General features: G+C 44.8%; 1 protein-coding gene across 9 annotated transcripts in view; it reads right to left on the bottom strand.

The window, feature by feature from the left end:
- The window catches only part of LOC139571262 (BAH and coiled-coil domain-containing protein 1), a 202,419-nt gene that overhangs the window by 45,587 nt on the left and 137,495 nt on the right, over positions 1-19,337 (bottom strand). For 7 of the 9 annotated variants that reach the window (XM_071393974.1, XM_071393965.1, XM_071394000.1 and 4 more), the window contains 6 exons: positions 16,430-16,839; positions 14,036-14,396; positions 11,313-12,230; positions 2,515-2,684; positions 1,994-2,130; positions 671-784 (listed from right to left, as the gene is read on the bottom strand). In XM_071393974.1, the coding sequence (XP_071250075.1) occupies positions 671-784; positions 1,994-2,130; positions 2,515-2,684; positions 11,313-12,230; positions 14,036-14,396; positions 16,430-16,839 (2,110 nt within the window). The remainder of the gene's footprint in view (positions 1-670; positions 785-1,993; positions 2,131-2,514; positions 2,685-11,312; positions 12,231-14,035; positions 14,397-16,429; positions 16,840-19,337) is intronic. The other 2 variants (XM_071394010.1, XM_071394027.1) reach the window with 1 other exon arrangement.

The following is a 19,337-nucleotide window of genomic DNA, read 5'->3' as shown; positions in this document are numbered from 1 at the left end:
CTTTCCCCCCAGCCCTCCTGGCCCCTCTCTTTCCCGCCAGCCCTCCTGGCCCCTCTCTTTCCCCCCAGCCCTCCTGCCCCCCCCCCCCAGCCCTCCTGGCCCCTCTCTTTCCCCCCAGCCCTCCTGGCCCTCCTCTGGCCCACAGTAATGCCATTCAGGTTTTAAATTAGCTGGGTGGAAACTGTCTGAGATACATGGACAGAGGAATACAATGGAACACAGTAACACAGAGGCACTCCCAGACAGTATGTGGATGGACACAACACACCCAACCACACATACGCATGTACAGAACACACACACACTACACAGACGACATCTTGAAATGAATGCATACACTTAAAACATCCACACGCACAAACAGGGTAAGGAAGGAGGCGCCCACACAAACACACACACATACCACCAATGTGGATTAAACTGTAATACAATTTAGTCTCTGTGCTGATTAGGTTAAGATTAGGTTAAACTGGACTTCCTTGAAGGGGTCAGCTGGGTTCTCCCATTTCCTGTTGATGGCATGAGTCTCCTGGATTACAGTGATATGTAGGAGGCTTATCAGTGTGTTTGGGCTATGGTCAGGCAGGGAGATGAGCCTTACAACACACACACACACACACACACACACACACACACACACACACACACACACACACACACACACACTCACTTGACTTTTCTCTGGGTCTCAGAGGAGGAGCCTGGGCCAGCGGCGGGGGTTGATTTACGTTTCCTGGGCCGCCCCGGTCCTCTACGAGCAGGGCTGCGAGGTGTTTCCTCCTTCCTGAAGACACACACGCTCATGAGAACACTAAGATACTGTATTTGAGCACAGAACCAGATAAACTGGAGAAGGAAGGAGGGAATCCTTCAGGAGATAGAAAGGGAGTGTCATGTCATGGCTTCAGTTTGTTTTGTGGGCTGCTTTTAGAAATCAGTTAAAGGAGTGATTAGGAGACTAGGGAAGTATCACACCATGAGACTAGGAGGTAGTCATGGGTAAAGGAGAGTTTGAGTTCTTTAAATGTTTTAACAAGATACGGTTTTGATCCCATAGGATAACACATGAGAGTTAAAACACTTATTTTCAAAGAGGTGACAGGTAATGTATAGGAGAATAGTGAAGTACATGTTGAAGGATAATGTATAGTAGAATAGTGAAGTACATATTGAAGGATAATGTATAGAAGGATAGTAAAGGACATGTTGAAGGATAATGTATAGGAGGATAGTAAAGGACATGTTGAAGGATAATGTATAGGATGATAGTAAAACACATGGTGAAGGATAATGTATAGGAGGATAGTAAATGACTCGTTGAGGATAATGTATAGGAGGATAGTAAAGGACATGGTGAAGGATAATGTATAGGAGGATAGTAAAGGACATGGTGAAGGATAATGTATAGGATGATAGTAAAGGACATGTTGAAGGATAATGTATAGGATGATTGTAAAGGACACGGTGAAGGATAATGTATATGATGATTGTAAAGGACATGGTGAAGGATCATGTATAGGATGATAGTAAAGGACATGGTGAAGGATAATGTATAGGATGATAGTAAAGGACATGGTGAAGGATAATGTATATGATGATAGTAAATGACATGTTAAAGGATCATGTTTAGGATGATAGTAAATTACATGGTAAAGGATAATGTATAGGAGGATAGTAAATGACTCGTTGAAGGATAATGTATAGGAGGATAGTAAAATACATGGTGAAGGATCATGTATAGGAGCATAGTAAAGGACATGGTGAAGGATAATGTATAGGAGGATACTAAAGGACATGGTGAAGGATAATGTATAGGAGGATAGTAAAGGACATGGTGAAGGATAATGTATAGGAGGATAGTAAAGGACATGGTGAAGGATAATGTATAGGAGGATAGTAAAGGACTCGTTAAAGGATAATGTATAGGAGGATAGTAAAGGACTCGTTAAAGGATAATGTATAGGAGGATAGTAAAGGTCATATGGTATCTTACTGGTGGTCATGCTTCCTCTGTAGCTTGGCTAACTCCCTCTGTTTCTCTTTGTAACACCTCTGGAGCTCTGCCAGCTTCACCCGCATGGCCAGCTCCGGACCCTCCATCCTCTCCATGGTGCCCTTGGCCGGGCATGCCTGAATGTTCACAATACTAATCAATCAATCAAGTGTATTTTATGAATCCCTTTTTCCATCATTAGTTGTCACAAAGTGCTTTCAGATACCCAGCCTTAAACCCCAAAGAGCAAGCAACGCAGATGTAGAAGCATGATGACACCATGATGGATGCGAAAGTCTTGGTAGCAATTCATAATAACAAAACAAAAATCTAAGTGTTTAGAAATGCTTCATAAATGATTATAAATGCTTTTAAAGGCTTATACATGCTATTAAACTAACAGTCTAATATCAGAGTGTACACTTAACCATTTAAAATTCCATCTAATGTATTTTTTGAATGTACTGCGTTTTGTTCTAATGGTAAATAGAACATCAGGACACAGTATAGTTGTACTCTACCGGTTCGTGGCGAGGTGTCCAGCTGCATTTCCTGCGCAGGTTGAGGGTCTTGCGGGCCGGATAGTGCAGCCCGGCGCCCTCCCCGCTACCCTCCTGGGCACGCAGCTCCAAGGCACGGGCTGCTGCCAGGGTGGCAAGACTCTGGAGGTCAAAGATCAACATCTCCTCTCCTGTGGGCCCAAACACAGACTCGTCAGGGGTCAAGGAAAAGGAGCCGTGATAATGACAGACATGTTCATTCAGCGTTAGATGTTACGTGTCATTCTAGTATTTTTATTTTCTTATCATATCTTTATTTGAATTCTATCTAGGGTGTGATCCTGTGCAGCACACCTTCATCTGTAACACTTTACTTGGATAGTTCATCTGTAGATGCTCTACAAACGTAATGTTGAGATGCTGCTGAAAGGCTGAAGACATGCTGTTGAAAGGCTGAAGACATGCTGTTGAGATGCTGTTGAAAGGCTGAAGACATGCTGTTGAGATGCTGCTGAGATGCTGCTGAAAGGCTGAAGACATGCTGTTGAAAGGCTGAAGACATGAGATGCTGTTGAAAGGCTGAAGACATGCTGTTGAGATGCTGTTGAAAGGCTGAAGACATGCTGTTGAAAGGCTGAAGACATGCTGTTGAGATGCTGTTGAAAGGCTGAAGACATGCTGTTGAGATGCTGTTGAAAGGCTGAAGACATGCTGTTGAAAGGCTGAAGACATGCTGTTGAGATGCTGTTGAAAGGCTGAAGACATGCTGTTGAGATGCTGTTGAAAGGCTGAAGACATGCTGTTGAGATGCTGCTGAAAAGCTGAAGACATGCTGTTGAGATGCTGCTGAGATGCTGCTGAAAGGCTGAAGACATGCTGTTGAGATGCTGTTGAAAGGCTGAAGACATGCTGTTGAGATGCTGTTGAAAGGCTGAAGACATGCTGTTGAGATGCTGTTGAAAGGCTGAAGACATGCTGTTGAGATGCTGTTGAGATGCTGCTGAAAAGCTGAAGACATGCTGTTGAGATGCTGCTGAGATGCTGCTGAGATGCTGAAGACATGCTGTTGAGATGCTGCTGAGATGCTGCTGAAAGGCTGAAGACATGCTGTTGAGATGCTGTTGAGATGCTGCTGAAAAGCTGAAGACATGCTGTTGAGATGCTGCTGAGATGCTGCTGAAAGGCTGAAGACATGCTGTTGAAAGGCTGAAGACATGCTGTTGAGATGCTGTTGAAAGGCTGAAGACATGCTGTTGAGATGCTGTTGAAAGGCTGAAGACATGCTGTTGAGATGCTGTTGAGATGCTGCTGAAAAGCTGAAGACATGCTGTTGAGATGCTGCTGAGATGCTGAAGACATGCTGTTGAGATGCTGTTGAGATGCTGCTGAAAAGCTGAAGACATGCTGTTGAGATGCTGCTGAGATGCTGCTGAAAGGCTGAAGACATGCTGTTGAGATGCTGAAGACATGCTGTTGAGATGCTGCAGTGCTGATAGTCTACTGATGTTAGTTGGTTGAACATCTGCAGATGGACTGCAGACACTTTCTTGTTGAAAGTCAATGGACATGCAGTTGACATGCTACATATGGTCTATCCAACAGGGCTGGGGTCAGTTTCATTTCAAGTCTAATAAATTAATAAAGTAAACCAAATTCTAATTCCAATTCGACAGTTTCCTCATTTAAAAGCATTGAAGAGAATTGGAATTGGAATTTCAGTGTACTTCCTGAATTGACTGGAATTGAAATCAAACTGACCCAAACCTTGCTATCCAAACAAAGCGTTACCTAGCTGGAGATGAAGCTAGAATGAGCTGACAGACACACAGGAACGTTCCTCTGAGAGGTCATGTCAGTGTGGAACAAACAGATGCTGCTGTGGTACTACCTGACCATCTGGCCCAGGGTTTCACCATGCAGTATAGACATCTACAGTACTGTAGGCCTGTGGTACTACCTGACCATCTGGCCCAGGGTTTCACCATGCAGTATAGACATCTACAGTACTGTAGGTCTGTGGTACTACCTGACCATCTGGCCCAGGGTTTCACCATGCAGTATAGACATCTACAGTACCGTACTGTAGGTCTGTGGTACTACCTGACCATCTGGCCCAGGGTTTCACCATGCAGTATAGACATCTACAGTACTGTAGGTCTGTGGTACTAACTGACCATCTGGCCCAGGGTTTCACCATGCAGTATAGACATCTACAGTACTGTACTGTAGGTCTGTGGTACTACCTGACCATCTGGCCCAGGGTTTCACCATGCAGTATAGACATCTACAGTACTGTACTGTAGGTCTGTGGTACTACCTGACCATCTGGCCCAGGGTTTCACCATGCAGTATAGACATCTACAGTACTGTAGGTCTGTGGTACTACCTGACCATCTGGCCCAGGGTTTCACCATGCAGTATAGACATCTACAGTACTGTAGGTCTGTAGTACTACCGGACCATCTGGCCCAGGGTTTCACCATGCAGTATAGACATCTACAGTACTGTAGGTCTGTAGTACTACCGGACCATCTGGCCCAGGGTTTCACCATGCAGTATAGACATCTACAGTACAGTAGGTCTGTGGTACTACCGGACCATCTGGCCCAGGGTTTCACCATGCAGTATAGACATCTACAGTACTGTACTGTAGGTCTGTGGTACTACCTGACCATCTGGTCCAGGGTTTCACCATGCAGTATAGACATCTACAGTACTACCTGACCATCTGGCCCAGGGTTTCACCATGCAGTATAGACATCTACAGTACTGTAGGTCTGTGGTACTACCGGACCATCTGGCCCAGGGTTTCACCATGCAGTATAGACATCTACAGTACTGTACTGTAGGTCTGTGGTACTACCTGACCATCTGGCCCAGGGTTTCACCATGCAATATAGACATCTACAGTACTGTACTGTAGGTCTGTGGTACTACCTGACCATCTGGCCCAGGGTTTCACCATGCAGTATAGACATCTACAGTACTGTAGGTCTGTGGTACTACCTGACCATCTGGCCCAGGGTTTCACCATGCAGTATAGACATCTACAGTACTGTAGGTCTGTGGTACTACCTGACCATCTGGCCCAGGGTTTCATCATGCAGTATAGACATCTACAGTACTGTAGGTCTGTGGTACTACCTGACCATCTGGCCCAGGGTTTCACCATGCAGTATAGACATCTACAGTACTGTAGCCCTGTGGTACTACCTGACCATCTGGCCCAGGGTTTCACCATGCAGTATAGACATCTACAGTACTGTACTGTAGGTCTGTGGTACTACCTGACCATCTGGCCCAGGGTTTCACCATGCAGTATAGACATCTACAGTAGAGTAGGTCTGTGGTACTACCTGACCATCTGGCCCAGGGTTTCACCATGCAGTATAGACATCTACAGTACTGTACTGTAGGTCTGTGGTACTACCTGACCATCTGGCCCAGGGTTTCACCATGCAGTATAGACATCTACAGTACTGTAGGTCTGTGGTACTACCTGACCATCTGGCCCAGGGTTTCACCATGCAGTATAGACATCTACAGTACTGTACTGTAGGTCTGTGGTACTACCTGACCATCTGGCCCAGGGTTTCACCATGCAGTATAGACATCTACAGTACTGTAGGTCTGTGGTACTACCTGACCATCTGGCCCAGGGTTTCACCATGCAGTATAGACATCTACAGTACTGTACTGTAGGCCTGTGGTACTACCTGACCATCTGGCCCAGGGTTTCACCATGCAGTATAGACATCTACAGTACTGTACTGTAGGTCTGTGGTACTACCTGACCATCTGGCCCAGGGTTTCACCATGCAGTATAGACATCTACAGTACAGTACTGTAGGTCTGTGGTACTACCCGACCATCTGGCCCAGGGTTTCACCATGCAGTATAGACATCTACAGTACTGTAGGTCTGTGGTACTACCTGACCATCTGGCCCAGGGTTTCACCATGCAGTATAGACATCTACAGTACAGTACTGTAGGTCTGTGGTACTACCTGACCACCTGGCCCAGGGTTTCACCATGCAGTATAGACATCTACAGTACAGTACTGTAGGCCTGTGGTACTACCTGACCATCTGGCCCAGGGTTTCACCATGCAGTATAGACATCTACAGTACTGTAGGTCTGTGGTACTACCTGACCATCTGGCCCAGGGTTTCACCATGCAGTATAGACATCTACAGTACAGTACTGTAGGTCTGTGGTACTACCTGACCATCTGGCCCAGGGTTTCACCATGCAGTATAGACATCTACAGTACAGTACTGTAGGTCTGTGGTACTACCTGACCATCTGGCCCAGGGTTTCACCATGCAGTATAGACATCTACAGTACTGTACTGTAGGCCTGTGGCTGTTGTGGTGGAATATATTGAATACTAGCGTATCCTTTTCACACTGTGCATACTGTAACCAGGCCAGTGCAGTACATTTCGGATGGGCTCGGCTCAGTAATGAGAATACCGTACTGCTGTACTAGGTAGGGCCCACTATCTCCGCCCTGGGGGCCACACACGATGAGGGACTGTGTGAAGTTCTATCATTACAAGAAGTCACCTAGTTATGCTTACTGATGTCTTTAGCAACTCCTCAGAGCCTGCGATGACATCACACAGCCAAAACAACAACACTCTAAAAATCACACGATGATGTCCTTTTTATAGTCGCCATCTTTAGGGAACAGTTAAATGCATTAGGAAGACGGGGTAAACACAAAACATCCTTTTGCATGAACATGAAAAAAAACTAAACGCGACTGCGGCGCTTTGAAACCGAGGAAGTTTTTAAAGGCACTTTAAAACAATGGGTTGTAATTACTGAGGCAATGCTCCAGGGCCCCAACAACATCCACTGCTTTTCTGATTACCCACACACTTGTGTGTGTACTTACACGAACGTGCACACATGAGTGTGTGTGTGTGTGTGGATTTTACAGAGAGGCAGAATGTGAGCGGAGCAGGAGAGGGAGAGACAGAGAGAGAGAGAGAGAGTACTGTAGCAGAGGACTAGGTCTGCATTGTAACAGGGCTCTGTACTGTAGCAGAGGACTAGGTCTGCATTGTAACAGGGCTCTGTACTGTAACAAAGGTCTGTATTGTAACAGGGCTCTGTACTGTAACAAAGGTCTGTATTGTAACAGGGCTCTGTACTGTAACAAAGGTCTGTATTGTAACAGGGCTCTGTACTGTAACAAAGGTCTGTATTGTAACAGGGCTCTGTACTGTAACAAAGGTCTGTATTGTAACAGGGCTCTGTACTGTAACAGAGGTATGTATTGTAACAGAGGTATGTATTGTAACAGAGGTATGTACTGTAACAGAGGTATGTATTATAACAGAGGTATGTATTATAACAGAGGTATGTATTATAACAGAAGTATGTACTGTAACAGAGGTATGTATTGTAACAGAGGTATGTACTGTAACAGAGGTATGTATTGTAACAGAGGTATGTACTGTAACAGAGGTATGTATTGTAACAGAGGTATGTACTGTAACAGAGGTATGTATTGTAACAGAGGTATGTATTATAACAGAGGTATGTATTGTAACAGAGGTCTAGGTCTGTATTGTAACAGAGGTATGTATTGTAACAGAGGTATGTACTGTAACAGAGGTATGTATTATAACAGAGGTATGTATTGTAACAGAGGTATGTATTATAACATAGGTATGTATTATAACAGAGGTCTAGGTCTGTATTGTAACAGAGGTATGTATTGTAACAGAGGTATGTACTGTAACAGAGGTATGTATTATAACAGAGGTATGTATTATAACAGAGGTATGTATTATAACAGAGGTCTAGGTCTGTATTGTAACAGAGGTATGTATTGTAACAGAGGTATGTACTGTAACAGAGGTATGTATTATAACAGAGGTATGTATTGTAACAGAGGTATGTATTATAACAGAGGTATGTATTATAACAGAGGTATGTACTGTAACAGAGGTATGTATTGTAACAGAGGTATGTACTGTAACAGAGGTATGTATTGTAACAGAGGTATGTACTGTAACAGAGGTATGTATTGTAACAGAGGTATGTATTATAACAGAGGTATGTATTATAACAGAGGTATGTATTGTAACAGAGGTATGTATTATAACATAGGTATGTATTGTAACAGAGGTATGTATTATAACAGAGGTATGTATTGTAACAGAGGTATGTATTATAACATAGGTATGTATTATAACAGAGGTATGTATTGTAACAGAGGTATGTATTATAACAGAGGTATGTATTATAACAGAGGTATGTATTATAACAGAGGTATGTATTGTAACAGAGGTATGTATTATAACATAGGTATGTATTGTAACAGAGGTATGTATTATAACAGAGGTATGTATTGTAACAGAGGTATGTATTATAACATAGGTATGTATTATAACAGAGGTATGTATTGTAACAGAGGTATGTATTATAACAGAGGTATGTATTATAACAGAGGTATGTATTGTAACAGAGGTATGTATTATAACATAGGTATGTATTGTAACAGAGGTATGTATTATAACAGAGGTATGTATTGTAACAGAGGTATGTATTATAACAGAGGTATGTATTATAACAGAGGTATGTATTGTAACAGAGGTATGTATTATAACAGAGGTATGTATTATAACAGAGGTATGTATTGTAACAGAGGTATGTATTATAACATAGGTATGTATTGTAACAGAGGTATGTATTGTAACAGAGGTATGTACTGTAACAGAGGTATGTATTGTAACAGAGGTATGTATTGTAACAGAGGTATGTATTATAACATAGGTATGTATTATAACAGAGGTATGTATTGTAACAGAGGTATGTATTATAACAGAGGTATGTATTATAACAGAGGTATGTACTGTAACAGAGGTATGTATTGTAACAGAGGTATGTATTGTAACAGAGGTATGTATTGTAACAGGGGTATGTACTGTAACAGAGGTATGTATTGTAACAGAGGTATGTATTGTAACAGAGGTATGTATTATAACAGAGGTATGTATTGTAACAGAGGTATGTATTGTAACAGAGGTATGTATTATAACAGAGGTATGTACTGTAACAGAGGTATGTATTGTAACAGAGGTATGTATTGTAACAGAGGTATGTATTGTAACAGAGGTATGTATTATAACAGAGGTATGTATTATAACAGAGGTATGTACTGTAACAGAGGTATGTATTATAACAGAGGTATGTATTATAACAGAGGTATGTATTATAACAGAGGTATGTATTGTAACAGAGGTATGTATTGTAACAGAGGTATGTATTGTAACAGAGGTATGTATTATAACAGAGGTATGTATTATAACAGAGGTATGTACTGTAACAGAGGTATGTATTATAACAGAGGTATGTATTATAACAGAGGTATGTATTATAACAGAGGTATGTATTATAACAGAGGTATGTATTATAACAGAGGTATGTATTATAACAGAGGTATGTATTATAACAGAGGTATGTATTATAACAGAGGTATGTACTGTAACAGAGGTATGTATTGTAACAGAGGTATGTATTGTAACAGAGGTATGTATTGTAACAGAGGTATGTACTGTAACAGAGGTATGTATTGTAACAGAGGTATGTATTGTAACAGAGGTATGTATTGTAACAGAGGTATGTATTGTAACAGAGGTATGTATTATAACAGAGGTATGTATTGTAACAGAGGTATGTATTGTAACAGAGGTATGTATTATAACATAGGTATGTATTATAACAGAGGTATGTATTGTAACAGAGGTATGTACTATAACAGAGGTATGTATTGTAACAGAGGTATGTATTGTAACAGAGGTATGTATTGTAACAGAGGTATGTATTGTAACAGAGGTATGTATTGTAACAGAGGTATGTATTGTAACAGAGGTATGTATTGTAACAGAGGTATGTACTATAACAGAGGTCTGTATTGTAACAGAGGTATGTATTGTAACAGAGGTATGTATTATAACAGAGGTCTGTATTGTAACAGAGGTATGTATTGTAACAGAGGTATGTATTGTAACAGAGGTATGTATTATAACAGAGGTATGTATTGTAACAGAGGTATGTATTGTAACAGAGGTATGTACTGTAACAGAGGTATGTATTGTAACAGAGGTATGTAATGTAACAGAGGTCTGTATTGTAACAGAGGTATGTATTGTAACAGAGGTATGTATTGTAACAGAGGTCTGTATTGTAACAGAGGTCTACTGCTTCTCTCTCTCCTGCTCTATCATTAGAGGAGTCTTCTAGGAAGCCTGCTACTGCTCCTAGAGAGAGATCTCTGGGGGAGACTTGGAAGGATACACCAGAGGCTCACAGGTGGGGAAAGAGTTAGGAGGATTGTAAAGTATTTTATCTGTAATGCCTTATTCGTTATGTGTCGGACCCCAGTAAGACTAGCTGTCACCATGGCGTCGGCTAATGGGGATCCTAATAAATAAAATAAAAAACTGAAGGATTACATCTTTAAATGACATCACCCTAGCGGGCTGGTTGATATGATGTCATTTGTTTCTGATTGTCATTTCAATCAGCTTCTAGTTATAATGACATCATTTCAGACTGCAGTCTGTCCATCCATCTGTCCGCCTGTCCATCCGTCTGTCCACCTGTCTGTCGTCCGTCCGTCCGTCCGTCCGTCCGTCCGTCCGTCCGTCCGTCCGTCCGTCCGTCCGTCCGTCCGTCTGTCTGTCTGTCTGTCTGTCTGTCTGTCCATCCGTCTGTCCACCTGTCTGTCTGTCTGTCTGTCTGTCTGTCTGTCTGTCTGTCTGTCTGTCTGTCTGTCTGTCTGTCTGTATCTCTCTCACCTTGGCTGTCTCCTGTGTTGTGTCGGTGCTGTTGGAGCTCCAGGTCGGCCAGCTCGCTGAGCAGCTCCATACCGTGGTGGGGGTGGCTGGGGCAGGGATGGGTGTCACAGGCCTGGGGCTGGAGGGTGCTGGAGGGCAGCATGGGAAACGGAGGGACGTCGGCGCAGAAGGCTGCAGCGATTAGCAGCTCTAGGCTCCAATAACTAGGCACAATGGGTTTCAGGGAGGTGGAGAGGGTGATGATAGACTGGCTGGGGCACGGAGAGGGAGAGGAGGGGGAGAGGCACACCAACTCTACTGAGTGTTTGTCATCATTAGGAGTACTCTCCTCCTCCTGCTCCTCCTCTCCTCCCTCCTCTTCCTCCTCAGTATGTGCCTCCTGGTGGGGCTGGGCAGGGCAGGGAGGGTCCAAGTCGATGATGGTGGAGCCCTGCTCTGGCTCCTCCTGTTCTCCTGCCACCTCCTGCTGCTGTCTTCTCTCCACCTTGCACTTGTCCTCCTCCTCCAGGATGGAGGTGGGGTCAGCTCTGTGGTTCTCCTCCTCAGAGAGGGGGATAGGGATGGGACAGGAGGCGGTTTCACACACACGGCTCTCCGCAGGAGGACACACCTCCTCCTCCTCCTGTTCTGGAGGTCCACAGCTGCCTGCTGCTACTCCGGCTTCCACCTCTTCTCTCTGCACCTCCTCTTCCTTTTGCCCCTCCTCTTCCTCCTCCACTTCCTGGTGTGGGAGGGGCCTCACCACGGCCTGACACTCTAACCCCGCCCCCAGGCTGGAGAGAGGCTGGGGAGCATTTTCAGCAGGCTCCGCCTGGACCGCCTCCAGGTCTGCTGGCTCGGCCAATCGGACATCGTGGGGGGATGTGCCGCTCCTGTAACCCATGGCGATGGCAGGGTAGGTGTATCCAGGAGGCAAGTCTATAAAAACATAGGAAAGAGAAAAGGGAGGCAGGTTTAAAAAAGGAATAAGTAAAAAAGCTTCACAACAAAGGGCAAAAACATTTCTCAAAAGCCAGATGATTGTCCCTACAACTCTTTTTCTCCCTCTCTCCCTCTCTCTCCTGTGAAGTGCTGTCAGAGGCTGTTCAAAAGGCCTAACCCTGAGGACCCGCCCCGAATAGAACTCACTCCAGGGTCATGAGAGGGTAGAGAGGCACAGGAAGAGGAAATTACGTAGGTGGCAGTGCGTCTTGATCTCACAACACACAGGAAGGGGAGTGAACCGTGTGTGTGTGCGTATACATGTGTGAACGTGTTATTCAGCGTAGGTGTGTGTGTTAGCTTGCTATTTGAAGTGTAGAAGGAGGTTTCGTTTATCAAAGGTGGCATGCCATTTTTATATCTTCTGGCGTGGAATGGCATAGCAAGGCAGTTAGCGAGGCGTTAATGGTGATGAAGAGGGTGTGGGCCTGGGGGGGCGGAGCCTCCAAGGCTCTGAGCGAGGTGTTTCTCCGTCATTACCAAGGTGACAGTGCTGAGAGAGAGACCAGCCGGGCCGGCAGCCATTTTATTTGTTTACTTCTCCAGCTCAGAGCTGCTTTATGTGTCAATCCCAGGGCTCGCCAGCTAACCCCAGCCACCCAGACACGGCGCGTCACAAATGGCACCCTAATCTTTATTTAGTGCACTACTTTTGACCAGGGCCCATAGGGCTAGGGCATAGGGTGACATTTGGGACACAAGCGCAGTCAAGAGCCATAGAGGCAGAACAATATCATTAAGGACCCCATAGGCTTGAGGCTGTGGCAGTTGCTGGATGATGATTTGTAGTGTATGTCCTCTGTTGCTGGATGATGATTTGTAGTGTATGTCCTCTGTTGCTGGATGATGATTTGTAGTGTATGTCCTCTGTTGCTGGACGATGATTTGTAGTGTATGTCCTCTGTTGCTGGATGATGATTTGTAGTGTATGTCCTCTGTTGCTGGATGATGATTTGTAGTGTATGTCCTCTGTTGCTGGATGATGATTTGTAGTGTATGTCCTCTGTTGCTGGACGATGATTTGTAGTGTATGTCCTCTGTTGCTGGATGATGATTTGTAGTGTATGTCCTCTGTTGCTGGATGATGATTTGTAGTGTATGTCCTCTGTTGCTGGATGATGATTTGTAGTGTATGTCCTCTGTTGCTGGACGATGATTTGTAGTGTATGTCCTCTGTTGCTGTGTCAGACCTACCAGTCATTTATAGTTTTCACAGATAGACTTTGAAGGCCAGGGTTGTTAGTGTAGAACCCTTGACATCTGAATGAGCTGTGTGTCTCTAACTATCTTGCATATCCCTCTTAACAGTCTATTGTCATCATACATATCTATCATATGTCCCTCAGAGAGGTTCTAACATATCACTTAGGCTGCGTTTACACAGGCAGCCCAATTCTGATCTGATGTGACAAGATCTGATGTGATTGGTTAAAAGACCAATTAGTGGAAAAAATATCAGAATTGGGCTGCCTGTGTAAAGTGAAATGTTGGTGTGAATATTGGAATGTAACTTGGGGAGGCGTCCCAATAATTTCTCCAATATCCTGAAGAGAGCACCTGTTCACTTCTTCCCACAAATGTAAAACCATTGGGTTGGTAGAAGCATAAGCTAGTCAGAATTTTTCTTATACCCGTCATTGCTTTTCAAATCAGTGAAGGGAATTGAACAAGTGCACACTTTGGGAGGAAGGAGAGATAATTGGGACATAGTCAGAGTGGATGGAGAGTGTGAGTTCCCTTACCAGGCTCCAGGGATTGTGGGTAATCCTGCGGGGGCTGTCCCTCTCCTCTCTTGTCCTGGGACTCCGTCCCTTTTGGCAGCTGTGGGGGGGCGGGACTGATGGCCGGAGACCGAGGGGCGGCGGCTGCCGGGCTAGGGGCGGGGCAGGGGGTGGATGGGGTGCTCTTAGGGTGGGGGCATAGGGAGGGGGACTGGGACTGGCAGCAGGGGGACAGGTGAGCAGTGCAGGCCCCCGGGGTGGGGGTGTTTCTGTTGGAGGAGGGGTTGTGGTAGGAGGAGTAGGGTTTGGAAGGTTTAGAACCTGGTGGCTCAGAGAGCAGCTCCTCCAGCTCCACTGAAGGCTCCTCAGGTCTCTTCTGCACCTACCCACAGAGGGACAAAAACACAGAAACAACACCACATAGAACATATAGCAGGTGATTTATGTGTGAACAGAATGTTCCATTTACATAGGAATTTACTGTACGTGGCTCTGTCAATGTTGACAGTTCTCAAAGTCCCTTTGCATAAACGTGTCAACATTGACTGACATATTAAATGATGTGGCCCATTGCAGGACTCAAATCCACAACCCTGGTGTTGGCAGCACTAGTCCTTATCCATTGGAGTAAACCATGCACAACTCCCACAATGAGACTGAATGGAGCGAGAGCCAAAAGTGGAGCACCCCATAATAACCAAAGACAAGCCCTAGAGAACATGCCCTACACTCTTAGAAAAAAGGGTTCCAAAAGGGTTCTTCGGCTGTCCCCATAGGAGAACCCTATTTGGTTCCAGGTAGAACTATTTTGGGTTCCATGTAGAACCTTCTGGGGAAAGGGTTCTACGTGGAACCAAAAGAGTTCTACCTGGAACCAAAAAGTGTTCTTCAAAGGGTTCTCTTATGGGGACAGCCAAAGATTCTAGATAGCACCTTTTTGTCTATGAGTGTAGTGTCGACATTCTAGATGATGTCGCCAAATCTTTTTGTCTATGAGTGTAGTGTCGACATTCTAGATGATGTCGCCAAATCTTTTTGTCTATGAGTGTAGTGTCGACATTCTAGATGATGTCGCCAAATCTTTTTGTCTATGAGTGTAGTGTCGACATTCTAGATGATGTCGCCAAATCTTTTTGTCTATGAGTGTAGTGTCGACATTCGAGATGATGTCGCCAAATCTTGAGCATTCTGCTGATTGACCAAGAGGTTCATCAGTATTGGTATTGTGTGTGAAAGGTTCCAGGTAACTTTCCTAAAATGCCCTGCTTTTCCAGAAATCCTGGTTGGAGGATTCATGGATTTCCTCCTTATTGTGTTGTAATTCATCTATGCATAGTCACTTTACCTCTACCTACATGTACATATTACCTCAACTAGCCCGACTAACCGGTGCCCCCTCACACTCTGTACTGGTACCACCTGTATATAGCCTCCACATTGACTCTGTACTGGTACCACCTGTATATAGCCTCCACATTGACTCTGTACTGGTACCACCTGTATATAGCCTCCACATTGACTCTGTACTGGTACCACCTGTATATAGCCTCCACATTGACTCTGTACTGGTACCACCTGTATATAGCCTCCACATTGACTCTGTACTGGTACCACCTGTATATAGCCTCCACATTGACTCTGTACTGGTACCACCTGTATATAGCCTCCACATTGACTCTGTACTGGTACCACCTGTATATAGCCTCCACATTGACTCTGTACTGGTACCACCTGTATATAGCCTCCACATTGACTCTGTACTGGTACCACCTGTATATAGCCTCCACATTGACTCTGTACTGGTACCACCTGTATATAGCCACGCTACTGATATTTTCACTGTCATTTTACTTATCTATTGTTTACCTAAAACCTATTTTTTACTTAAAAATTGCACTGTTGGTTAGGGCTTGTAAGTAAGCAAGGTCTACAAATGTTGTATTTGGCGCACGTGACAAATAAACATTGATTTGATTTGAATTCCAGGACTCTTCCAACCAGGGTTTCTAGAAAACCAGGGAATTCTGGGAAAGTTCGGGGATTTTGCAACCCTAGGAATGTAGGACCTGTGTTCAGCTGAGCCAGGCATTCATTCAACCTGGATATATTGACTCTTACTGTGTGCAATGACAAACCAGGCAGTTTGCATCACCATCCATACTGAGCCCACACTATTCCAGAGGGAGAGTCAGCAAATCCTGGGATAATATTGGGCTATGAAGCTATGAATAGGTACTGTACTGTACATGCTGTGGCCCAATGCTGTTTGTGTGTGGGGAAGTACTGTAAAACTGCTGGCGTTTTCATGAGAATAAGGCTGTGTGTATATGCATGATAATGTGTGTGCATCCGTGCGTACTTGTGTTTGTGTGTATGTAGGTATTCATGTTAATCTGTGGCCAGTATGCCACCCACCTGGGTGTGGTTGGGTCTGTGTTGGAGCTCCATGGTCTGTGCTGCCCTGTGGTGCTGCTGAGGCTGGGTCTGTGGCTGGGTCTGTGGCTGGGTCTGAGGCTGGGTCTGTGGCTGGGTCTGTGGCTGGGTCTGTGGCTGAGGCTGTGGCTGTGGCTGGGTCTGTGGCTGGGTCTGTGGCTGGGGTTGAGGATGGGGTTGGGGTTGGGGGTGTGACTGGTGACTCTGTTGCTGTTGGTGTTGATGCTGCTGCTGCAGATGATGATGCTGTTGATGCTGCTGGAGAGCGTACAGCTCCTGTTGCCGTAGAAACTGCGAGCGGGAGTACACAGCGGGGTGTTGTGGGTGTATGTGGGAGGAGGGCCTTCGGGCTCCGTACACTGGGGGCCACAGCCCAGGCTGCTCCATCACATCTAATGAGAGAGAAAGGAGTGGATCAGAGGAGCCCACACATACTCTCTCACACACACACACACACACACACACACACACACACACACACACACACACACACACACACACACACACACACACACACACACACACACACACACACACACACACACACACACACACACACACACACACACACACACACACACACACACATACACATACAAATGCATTCATGCACATGTGTGTGTGAATACAAGTGCACATACACACGTCCCAGCTAGCACATAAAGTTCTGAGAACCACACGTTTCTTAGAGCTTGGTGACAGTGTGATTGTCCTATGGTTATTTTGCATACAACCTTCCCACAACTTTCTGGGAATAATGCAGGATACCCAGCTAGCACATAACGTTCTGAGACCCATATGTTTCTTAGGTGGGAATTTCAGTACTTCAGCATCACGTTTCCTACAGGTTTGCTCATGGTTCTATTTAAAGCAATGTTCTCAAACTGTTCAGAGAACGTTAAGAAACAACGTTCTTCTGTGGGAATGTCAGGACTTCAGCATCATATATTCTACAGGTTTCCTCATGGTTCTATTTAAAGTCATGTTCTCAGAATATTAAAAACTTTCCAGAAAAATTACAAGAAAACATTAGTGACATACTAAGAACGTTATTTAAAAACAAATACATTCCGTTCTCAGCGTCAACAAAACTCTATCCTCTACCTTGTTAAGTGTGTTCAGGTGTGTTGTCTGCGCCCACTAATTGGCCACACCTGATCTTAATTACGGCTTGTTTCCTTTGATGTGGGGTCTGTTTAATAGACTAAAATGAACATCTTTGTATGAATTTATAAAAGCCCCTGTCATGCTAGCGCCATCCTGGGGGTGTAGTGAACTAGTTCCATAGAGAACAGAAGATCATAGGTTCGAATCTCACTGACGGTGTGCCACTATAAAATATGCATGATTAATGACTAAGCAAATGAATCAAATGAATTCAAAACAGTTAACAATAACTAAGCTAACAGTGCTGAAACATGTCCTCAGAATGTTATTTAATTACCTTCAAATTACCTATAATTTCAATTCTCAGAACGTTATTTAATTACATTCAAATAACCTATAAATTTCCATTCTCAGAACGTTAATAAAACCTTGTGGAACCATAGTAAAACGTTCTCTGAACGTACCTGCAACCTAAAAATGTTTACCGGTCAGGAAACTTATGGTGTCGGGAAACCAAAAACGTATGTTACCCATAACTTCCAAGGAACCAAATGCGCTAGCTGGGGTACACGCATGCACACACAAACACCCGCACACACAAACACCCACACACGCACCCACACACGCACGCACGCACGCACGCACACACACACACGCGCACACACACACACACACACACACACACACACACACACACACACACACACACACACACACACACACACACACACACACACACACACACACACACACACACACACACACACACACACATACAGCTAAGCTGTACATAAATGTATGTCTCTCAGAAAGTATAACCCAGACATGTACAGCATTGAGACATCTGTATGTCTCAATGCTGGAACACCAGTACTGCCATCTCTCACACAAAAGCAAAGCTTACACACAAGATAACACACACTGATCACATCCATCTGTTGAACAAAGACTGCTGATCACATCCCTCTGTTGAACAAAGACTGCTGCTTTATGCTGAGAACATGGTCACCTAAACAGCAGCACTCCCACGCTCACTCTCTCTCTCCCCCTCTTTTTCTCTCTCCCCTCTCTCTCCTCCTCCTGAATAGAATGGACTCTCATAGCAGCTGTCCTGAAAATACACTGGATTGTGACTATAATGATATACTACATGATGATGATGATGATGACAGAGCCACTGACCAGTAACCAAATGACTGTCCCCTTGGAGCGATCGACCCTGCAGTGCTCCCTAAAAATTCACCCACCCATCCAGCCTAGCATACTCCAGCCCGCTCTCCAGGCCACATGAGTAGCCTATGGACCAGCAGGGATGCTAGTTCCCATGTTCAAGAGGAGCACAGCTCAGCCGTTCCCCTGATGTGTCTTCTTTACAGAGCAGAGAGGAATGCTGTGTGTGTGGTGTGTGTGTGTGTGTGTGTGTGTGTGTGTGTGTGTGTGTGTGTGTGTGTGTGTGTGTGTGTGTGTGTGTGTGTGTGTGTGTGTGTGTGTGTGTGTGTGTGTGTGTGGACTGTGAATCTGGGGAGAGGGCAGCTGAGCACACTGACTATGACACATGGAGCTCAGCTTTGGGGATTCAGCTGCCCACGCCTTCTTCTCCCTCCCTCTCTCCCTCTCTCTCTGTTTCTCTCTCTCTCTCTCTCTCTCGCTCTGTTTCTCTCTCTCTCTCTGTCTCTCTCTCTCTCTCTGTCTCTCTCTCTCTCTCTCTCTCTCTCTCTCTCTCTCTCTGTCTCTCTCTGTCTCTCTCTCTCTCTATCTCTATCTCTCTCTCTCTGTCTCTCTC

This window comes from Salvelinus alpinus, chromosome 1 (assembly GCF_045679555.1).
Source record: "Salvelinus alpinus chromosome 1, SLU_Salpinus.1, whole genome shotgun sequence".
In the NCBI taxonomy this organism is placed as follows: domain Eukaryota; kingdom Metazoa; phylum Chordata; class Actinopteri; order Salmoniformes; family Salmonidae; genus Salvelinus; species Salvelinus alpinus.
The sequence above is the reverse complement of the archived record's forward strand: the minus strand, read 5'-3'. Positions and strand labels throughout refer to the sequence as shown.